This window comes from Augochlora pura, chromosome 3 (assembly GCF_028453695.1).
Source record: "Augochlora pura isolate Apur16 chromosome 3, APUR_v2.2.1, whole genome shotgun sequence".
Taxonomy (NCBI): domain Eukaryota; kingdom Metazoa; phylum Arthropoda; class Insecta; order Hymenoptera; family Halictidae; genus Augochlora; species Augochlora pura.
The window spans coordinates 12,616,559-12,626,915 of record NC_135774.1 but is presented as its reverse complement, the minus strand read 5'-3'; the positions used below and the strand labels follow the sequence as shown (position 1 = coordinate 12,626,915).

Genomic DNA, 10,357 nt, shown 5'->3' with positions numbered 1-10,357 from the left:
GAAATCGCTATTTTACAATTTTTTTCGTGGAATTTTAGCAACCTAAATAGCGATAATTTTTCAATGATGCTCGAACAATTTTTGATTATCTAACTTTTAAAAAACAGATATATCTGGCAGTATATACAATTGAAATCCTTATTGATACAATTTTTGATTTAAATTAGTACAACCACAAATTCCAAATTATTCGAAATCTTTCAAATAATTTTTTAAAATCCAAATAAATTCAATATTGTTTTTAATACGAAACTGGCCGGTAGGTTCAGCGGCAGGTGTTCGCCGGTGATAATTCTCTCCGCTCGCGGTGCATCGGTCGGTACCGAGGCTCGTAGTTTTGTGAAAAATTGATGCGCCGGCTAATTATTTTGCCGATCAATTATGCCGCTCCGCCGTGCACCTATTTCGAGCGGGTGTATTGAATCTTTTAAGCGCCGGCCGAAGACAGAGGGGCGTGTAAAGGGCCCGCCACACCGCCGGACGCAATCGATTGTTTCCCATCGCTCTCTCGGTCATCCTTCTTCCCTTTCATCTTCCGTAGATATTTATTTTGTTATTGTGTTCCGCGCCAGCTCGTCCGTTCCGCGCAAGGAGGCAGACTCTTAAACCTATGATCCGTGGAAGCTATATTACCTCGCGCTCTGACTATGTGTAAATATTGTGTATACATAATTATGTATATATATATATAATATATATCCGCTACAGAGACGTGGTTTTTTGGGCCGACGCGCGGCCGAACATCGTAAAATAACATATGCTTTAGGTAATATGAGCGTGAGTATAGCGCGAGAAGAAGACTGATATCTAATAACATGGAGGTAGCTGTGGTGATTTCTTTTTCACAATCATTTCTCTTCTTTTTTTTTCCTTTTATTCCCCGTTTCGTATCTTCGGCTGCGACGGATCCGACGAAACTCGTTACAGGCGACCGAACAATCAATACCATGGAAATATTATTTACTAAATTCGCGTTTACCACCGATCATTCTAAACCAAAAAGAATGGATCTTTCTGTATAAGAAAAATTCGAATAGCCATGACAAGTAGTTACCAAGTAGTAGCGTTACTCGCGAGAAAATATTTACTCTAAGTACTGTTGCAATTATAATAACGAAGCGTCATGCCTCATCGATACAGAATGATTACATTTACGTATTCAAAATGTTTAAAGACACCAGGTCTAATTTTGTTCAAATTAAACTTGATGAAGAGTTTCACCGATTTCGCTGAATTGTTCCGACGCAGTTTCTCAGGTGAAACGATCATGGTAATTGACACGTAATCTGTAGCAAGTTTCAGGGGAGCCGTTCGCGGCGACGGTGTGCACACGCCTTTGCCACAATGCAGTGTAAAATCTCGTAACAAACAAGAAACAAACAAACAAACGAAACAAAACAGAATCAGACGTCGATGCGTCCGGTATATAACGCAAGAATCACACCTGTCGTAGTAAATAGTAGCGGTAGTAGTTTCTATAAGTATAGTATCACGGCCTGGCTGCTTCAGTTTTCCTGAGTTTGTTATTACATTTACATAATGCGTTATTAAATCGTGCGCCGGTCACCGGGCGATCCGAGATTACATTCCAGCTCGCTGCGATCGCGTTTCGAGCTCCGTTTAAACGAAATTCTCTTACCGGCTCGATTAACGTAACTTCCGGGCGAGTTTCGACCGGCGGAACAACTGTGAATTCTGTTGAGCGAACGCAGCGATTCCAGCCAATACGGTTCGAATAAAAATCGCCTTGATAACTCCACCGATCGACTCGATCGAACCATGCGAACATCGTTGAAACAATCGCGCTTCATAATTTATGTTTCCTACGGAATATCCTATCGATCTATTTTAATTTACAAATTAATATCGAAAGTGCGGGGAACAACAGCTGCACTAGAACATGGAAACAGTGAATCTGCTGCACAGTTGTAATAAATAAAATCACCGAAGTATGAAAATTTACAGTTCCGGCGCAACGTGACTTTATTTACAACTCTCTGTATGAAGTACCAAGAGCACGGTCACCCACGGAAATGATGTATGGCGTGTAACAAGTGCATTAAAACATGCGGAACGTGAAGTACGACAACATATACATCTCTGACAAACTGTCTGGAATATAATGAAAATTTATTTACAAATTTCTATGAAGTACCAAGAGTCAGAAGAAGTTTAAAAGCGGCCACACAATGGAAATAAGGCAAACGGCATTGAAATAACAAAAAAAAATTGGATCAGCCTTGCATCTGTATAAAAATAAAAACTGACCAAAGCGTGCAACAATATACAGCTGATATAAAAATGAGTTTAAAAATCGTCTAAAAATTTCCATAAAGTAAGCTGGAAGTTCAACGTTATTAATACTAATTGAAATAAGACAAACCACAACGGCATTAAAGCGTATAGGAGATTGAATCGACTTGGCATCTGTATAAAAATAAAAACGAAGTAACCAAGGTAACGACTCGCAACTGTACTAAAACGTAGCAACGGAAATTAAAATATGGCTCAAGATATTTAGGAGATAGAAGACGCGATCAGTTTCAATTCTCGTGTTCGGATTCGGCGATGCCGTTCCGTGGAGTTTATCGAGACCGGAAAAATTCGCTTAAAATGAGCTCCGCTTTAAACAAGACGACGACGACGACAGTATTTCAGTATCCTGCTCGGTTCAAAGATAACGCACAGCAAAAACGCTCGACTCGGTGTCGCGTCTACAGGGAGTTTCATCGTGAGAGATCCTTCGAGGGCAGGGCAGTCTTTTTCGCGGGTTACGACGGCATTCGGCTTAGTCGTTTTCCTCGCGGGAATCGCCGACTCCTTTTTTTATTTCCGGCGAGGATAGTGAAGTCAGGACTATTCAACCCTCGGCCGGGGTGCTGATTTGCATTCTCCCCAAGGACACGGGGCGAAGAGAGAAAAAGTGAAAGAGAGAGGAGAGAGAGATAGATAGAGAGAGAGAGAGAGAAGAAGACCAGGGAGATAGAACGTCTCGACGCCGGGGCCGGATCCTCGCAGACAATTCGTAAAAGGCTTACCGCGTTTACGGCGTCGTTAATCCGCTTTTATAATCACCGTAAACCGACGGAGCCGGGCGTGCTCGCCACGGTTCGGCCTTTACGAGCCCGAGGGGCACGCCCGTTTATTATTGTCGGCACTGCGTTCCTCGCCGGCCGCGCTCTGCTGTGCGTTATCCGCTCGATCGTCTCCACCCCCTCCACCGCTCGCGTCGTCGCTCGATCTTACAATTCTCCGCAATTTTTGGAATATTTCGATCCGCGCTCTTTCGAATTGCTTCCCGGAAATGGTCGATTGTTCGCGAGAGCACTTCGCCGTTCCCGTTCGGACGGAAGAAACAGCATTCGTTATAATTAGACTGAGAATCTTAATGAAGCATTGAAACGGCTCGCGGGCGCTCGCAAGAACCGAAGCTCTTTCTTCGGCGTCGCGGTCTACTTTTAACCCTCCGGCAAGATGTGACGTTCTCTATGCCGCTGAAATTGAATGCAGCTAATTTTACAGCACTTTTTTTGGCTATTATTTGAACAAGAACGGAAGCGTCGAAATTGTACTTAATGATGGTATAAAAACATTTTTGGTGGAGCCTTGAAGTGCAAAGGGTTTTAAATTATAATGAATTTTTAAGTAATTTCTGAAAGAAATATATGAAATATTAATAGATGTTTAAAATAAAGATCATAGAATTAAGTGAAATTTTGTATCCGTTTCTGCGTGACAATTTCCAGTGGCACTTTATAGCACGAAGGGTTAACATGAAGACTATAGAACAAAATGAATTTCAGTATTCCATTGATGCAAACAAAATAAAATTTTGCTATTTTAATCAGTGACGAATTGAAATGTAAAAATTCGAGTATTGTTCTATGGGAGGATCAATGTCTACGAACACAAAAGAATTTCTATAAACGAAACACGATTAAACGAATTAAACTGTCGACCTAATATCAGTAAAATCTATTTCAAAAAATGACTAAGAATGCAAATAAAAAGTGATCAGCATGCACTTTAAAAAAGCTGAATCGATCGCGAACGTAGAAAATGGAAAAACTCGAAAAATTCCAGAGCGTCGAGAAACGATGGATCGCAGCTCGACCACCGCGGTCTCGGTTCGCCGGTCGCGCGCAGCACGATTGTCTCTCTAACAACTATTGCAATACTGTAGTTGGTGGTATTTATTCCAAGTGACTATTGCGAACTATGTTCAACGGACTATTACTTTAAACCTGGGGGATAGACCCTGGCGGGGGTTGGCGGGGTCGCTCCGTGGGGCGTCGTGTAAAAATACTTTACATGTATATATATATATATATATATATGTACAATCGGTATATACATATATATGCTTTCTGTCTGTATACATATTATATATATAATAGCTATTTATAAATACTGTCGTAGAAAACTATGATCTGCGGTTCGGGGAGCTCGAGGGGTCAGGGACGAATATCTGTGGTTCACCAGGTCGACGCCGCCATCCCCCGAAAAAAAAACTATATGCTCTCTTAACCTGTGTAAGTGTGTGTCTCCAGCTTCGACGAGGTCTGTATATAACCAGTGTCACCTGTGTATAGAACCATTTGTCCAGTGTGAGTGTGGGGTGTGTAGTTGGTCGCATCGCGCGACAATTCGACTCTTGTCGCTCCTATTTATAGTTTAAAAAAAGAACACGAAACAAAAACCATAAAAGAAGACGTTGCTGATGATGTTAATGATGATGATGATAATGACGATGCTGATGATGAAGAAGAAGTAGAAGAAGAAGGAGATGAAGAAGAAGAAGAAGAAGAAAGTCTATCGACGAGATCACTGTTGCTCGTCAACGTGACCGCTGAGATTGGATCGTTGACGATCGTCATGGGACTTTTCAATCTGGGCCGGACAATTCCTGTACGCTATGCTTTCCATACGAGTGAAAGAAACGAGAGAAAACCGAACGAAAATCTCGGGACTAAAAATAGTCGCACGACAATGGCACAAGAACAAACGGTTCGATTTCTGGGTCGGGACACGTCGGGGAAAACCGTGTTCACCGATATCCGATTTATCTAAGCTTCCCTCCTGCGGACGTGGTTCCCTCTTCGCTTTCCCTTTTCAGATTCTCCTCCTCGGCGAACAACACCGCGGGATCAATTTGTACTCTGTGTATATGATTTTGTTCACTCCGAATTACCCCAACACGTTCGCCACCCTAATTCAACTCTCCGATTCATTTTACGCGAGTTGCTATGTTATACATGGTGTCCAGATAATGTCTAACTTTCTAATATTTTTGTAACTTTGATATAACCGATACTTTGTTGCCGAAATATTATTCGTATACGTTCTATCAATTTAATGCGATTTTTAAAACTCGCGGAATATCGAAGAGATTAACAAATAATTCTGTAAGGAAAAACGCCGCATGTCAAATGTTTCCACAAGTTCTGATCAATTAATTCTTCTTGTTGAAATTGAATTTTCCGGGCTTTTTTCTAATATCTAAATCATATGCTCTGTATTAAATTTGATAAAATTGCGATATGCGATGTTTCTCCTTATAATCACAGAATTATTCAGATAACGAGAGTAACGGACTCTACTGCACTTTTGGACATAGCGTATCCGGTAGTGTACTGTCAAAGGTGATCGAATAATTAATAGGATGATTGTGAAACGGTAGCGAACGTGTCGATCTTCAGTGTTTGCCGGACGTAACCGCGCCTGATAAACGTATAGAGAGCTTCAAGGCAAGAAGTGGTTCCTTTGTACCGATTAGACCTGGACTCGCGTCTCGATCGATCATCCCCCCGCGATCCGAGCCGTGGATCCGCCGCGCGCCCTGGATCGCCAAGCGTTTAAAAATTCCCGCGCGAACGATCCCGCCGCGCGCGTCTCGTATACAAGTGTTCCGATCGTATACAGTGGCTTTCGTATATGTACAATATAAAGTTTAAAAAACCCGGAACCCACCCCCGCCGGGTTCCTGACAAATGTGCACCACACGCCTGGTTCTCTCAGCTATTTATTGTCACGCGAAGAACTGCCGATAAAATCTAACGTCGTCCAATACAAGGTATCGTCTTCCGAAAAAAAGCGCCGCTTAAGGGGGGGGGGGGGGGGGGGGGTGGGGTCCGTGAGTTGTCTCGCCTCGTCGCCAATGATCCTCGCGTCCGCGCGATCCACGCTCGGCCAATATTTTTTTTTTTCGTTTTGATTTCTCGGACTCTAATCCCTCCCGTCTCGCGATCTACGATTTTCTCCGTATTTTGCTTTTTTTTTTGTTTTGGACGTATCTCGTCGCGTGCACGCGATATGAGTTCGACAAAGTCGCCGAGACTCTGTTCGTTCGATAAAATGCTCTTACAGTCTAATTTACGGGGGTGCTAGTATACTCCGAGTATTGTGAAGAGTCCTACTTATCTAGTTAATAAGTGGACCGCGGATCCGGGCGCGGGTTTACAGCGTTAAGTTTTACAGTATTAGTTTTACATAGTATAGTAGCGTCCCTCGGTTTCGGGGGACCTTTCGATTCGCGCAGAGATCCGCGGCCTATCAGTAAAGTCTAAAACCTGAAACTCGTAGCTTTTTCCTTTTAAGTCGTCAACCGCAAACAGTCCCTCTTTCTCATACCATTCGCTCGCTGTCGCACGTCACACCCTTCACGCACGCAAAAACGAAAAATTTCTCGAAAAAAGAACAAAAAGTGAAGAAGGACAGAACAGAAAAGGAAAGGAAAGAACGAAACAGACGAGTCCCTTCGATGAACCGCGTCGCGCCACTACGGTATTGCTAAGAACCTGTTCCTTTCCTCGTCACTAGGCGTAACTAACGTGTCTATAATAATATAGATTTATAATATGTATTCTCCGTACGTGTGTGTATACATATAATATATATATATATATATATATTCATTTATGTATATATATATATATATATATATCGATTTGTATACGTGTATAGGCTACGAAGGTATTCCGCGGAAATCAAAGTAGCTCGTGTATGTATCATTAGTAGGAACCGTGTTTCGAAGACACACCCATCGGGTTAGGATCGAGAGGATCGCGCCCGGGATCTACGGGCTCGATCGTCGAACGAGAGCGCGTGACGGGAGACACCGCCCTCGATTTTCTACTTGAAGAAGGGAAAAAGGAAATTCCAAAGAGAAGAAGAGTTATAAATAATTCGGAGATCCTACGATTCGATGATTCCCGAAGAGATCGGAACGGATCCGCTCCTAGCGATCGACCATTCGAATTCGTGTCTCCTTGTTTAGAGTCGTCCGAATGTCAAAATACACGAGCAACTAATCGTCTAATTGTGTAATTCCGTGGTCGGAGAGTCTCGGGGGCTGATAAACTTAAGTACTAGAACGTCATGGCAAGCCCTGGGACAGTTCGAGCCCGATCAATCGAGAGCTTCGAGCCGAAGAACGAAAAGGGAGGAGCGTGAGATGACGAGAGGAACGATCTCGGATCGTCAGCCATCGCTTGGGATCGACGATCACTCCAAGAGTCGATCACGATCCGATTCGTTCGATCTCTGGGCCGGTCGAGCACCGTTTCGTACGACAACTAAGATCCGCTTCGAGAAATTCGTTGCCACTGTCGTTAGCCGTTCCCTTCACGTGGACGATAGTTAACAAAATATTTGTTTAACATTATGTTAAGCAACCAACGCATGCATCTGAACGTATTAATTAAAATAGACATTATAACGGGAATCATTTCCGAGAAATAATAAAATTCTATTCGATTCATCGATTGAATTCAATAAAATATATAATTTTCAACGGAACTTACGATTGTTAAAAAACTGCAAATTTTCATAGCAATATCTACAAACAATAAGCTAATTATCCCGGTAAGTTTTTACAAGAAAGACATTTATACAACCGAGATACAAAATAATGAAGCGAGAGTGGAGAGTCGGAGACTTCAACGCCTGGGTAAGCGAACACTTTCGGGCGTCGCGACAGATTTCGATCTCTCGCTGCTTCTATCGACAATGATCGATATTGCTATCGCACACGTGGTCACTCGGCTCGCTAATCGACACATTTAACCATCCCTTTCCATGTCATTGTCAAAAATAATCAATTTCTGGTCGAATCTACGAATTTCCCGAAGACCGTCTAGCCGGTTGCCGAACGCTATTCCTTCCGTCCGGACTACACCTTCTCCCTATCACTACGCTAAAACGAGACAATTAACAATCGTAATGAGGGGTGATTACTAATCACGTGCCTACAGCAACCCCTAATCGTCGAGACCGTCTGATCGCGCACGCGCCTGCACGCGTGTCGCGAAACAAACCTTCAGTTATCCTCAAAATCGTGTCTGTGTGTCCTTCGAGAATGTAATGGTGTATGTAATAATCGTGGTGTAGTGTGAAATGCACGCAACTTCTCGACGAAAGAAAGAAAACACGATGGGGGCACGCTACCCTAAACGCTACACGTATTTCTCTCTACTCGTTAATGCGCGCGTACGCGATTCCTGCTTCACCTGCTGCGTGTTTCACGTACACGCCCCGTGGTACACTAACTTCGCTATAAATCTAGACAATATATTTTCTTCCTCAACATTCATATATAATAATAATAATAATAATATAATATAATATAATAATAATAATATCTTCTCGGGTTCGTCGCGAGTACGCGACGGGCACCGTTCATTTAAACCTTTAGAAAATAAAAAGAATCAAACAGTTGCCCTGGTTGTGTCACCTAGCTTCCCGGTTTACAATGGTGTTCCCCAAGACTTCGGGGGAACACCGACGCGGAGAACCATGGGAACCGGCGAGTCCAGCCGATGCGCAACCGGTCTGTCGTCTCCGTCGTCTTCATCATCATCATCATCATCTTCTTCTTCTTCTTCTTCTTCTTCGTCAATGAGATTCGTCTTGGTCTGTCCTATCACTTATCGTTTATCGTGTTCACTGAGGTAGACAGATGGAATTTATTAAAACAGGGTTTAAAAAGTGTGTAAACGCGATCCGACGTGGCCGACAGAGCTCGCCGAGTGCTATCCAACCCGCAGCTCCACGGTCGTGGTCGTCGTCCTCTTCCTTCTTCTTTGGAAAACTGTATCTCTCGCAACAAAAGAAAACAGGAGTCTCTACTGAGGTAGTGGATGGATTTAAACTGTGAACGAGGCCCTGGGCCGGGCCCGCGCGAGACCCGGCCAGGCGCCTCCACTTCCTAATCGGGTAGCAAAACAGGTCGCCTATTCAGCCATCACGATCTCCGGCTCCTCGTTCTCGCTGAAGTCGTCCTCTTCGCCACCGGACGAGTCACCCTCGTCCATAAGGACGCCGTGCCTGTCCTGGAGGACGTCGTGTCGGTCCTCGTGCACGATGCCGAGTCCTCTGCCCTCGTCTCTGCCTATCATAGGGTAGTCCTCGATCCCGCGACCGCCAAGCTTGTCCATGGCGCTCATGTGCGCCATCTTGGCGGCGTGAGCAGCCGCCACGGCTGCGGCTTGCTCGGGGCTGAGCCCCATCGTCGCCAAGCCGGAGTTCTCGGCGATGAACTGCAGGTAGGTGTCCAGGATCGCGGATCCCGTCGCGCTGGTGTTATGGTGGCTCGGATGAAGGTGTCCAGGCGGATGGAGCGGCGCCGTGTTCGGCTCTCGGCTGCCGTGCATGGTGTCCATGGACTTGGCTGCTATCGCCGTCGCCGTGGAGTTCTTGGTGCTGCCGCTGCTGTTGCTGCCGCTGACTTTGGTGATCACAGTGTTGTTGTTCGGGGTCGGGGAGCCGTACCTCAGGCTCAGAGGCAGCGTCAGGTCCTCGGGGTCGTCGCCGCCGCAGATGCTGCTGCCCGCCTCCGATGGCGCGCCTCCTCGTGGTATCTCCAGCCTCATGTCCCCTCTCCGGGGCCCCGTGGGACTCGCTCGGGCTCTCAGCTCCGCCGGACTCACCTTGACGCCCGCCTTGGCCAGCAAACGAGACGCCAGCTCGGGGTCGAACGGACTCGGCATCGGCAGCACGGGCAGGTCCTTGGTGCTGATGCCGCGGTGCTGCCGCGACATGTGCGAGTGCAACGAGTTCCGCGACTTCGCCACCGTGCCGCACAACACGCAACGGTAGCCCGGACAGATCGTGTGCTTGTCCTCCAGGTGGGTGCGCAACGTGTGCGCCGATCGATAGATCTTCCCGCACTTCGGGCAGGGCCGGGGGTCGGTCGCGCGGACCCGTGTCATGTCCAAACCGCGCCGGGCGACTGCAAAAGAAGATAAACAAAGGAAATGATGAGAGAGCTGAACCGGGATTCTGCTGAAATATTTGGCGGTCGGTAAAATAAAAACGTGGGAAGTCGGTTTAAGGGGATCTTGTTGTTCCTCTCGGGGAA

The 10,357-nt window shown here is 45.4% G+C and overlaps 1 protein-coding gene across 6 annotated transcripts in view; it reads right to left on the bottom strand.

Annotated features, from left to right (window-relative positions):
* Positions 1-8,642: 8,642 nt before the first annotated feature.
* Positions 8,643-10,357, bottom strand: part of LOC144478758 (protein abrupt) — a 102,200-nt gene continuing 100,485 nt past the window's right edge. For all 6 annotated transcript variants that reach the window (XM_078196966.1, XM_078196967.1, XM_078196969.1 and 3 more), the window contains exon 8: positions 8,643-10,228. In XM_078196966.1, the coding sequence (XP_078053092.1) occupies positions 9,231-10,228 (998 nt within the window). In that variant the 3' untranslated portion in view covers positions 8,643-9,230. The remainder of the gene's footprint in view (positions 10,229-10,357) is intronic.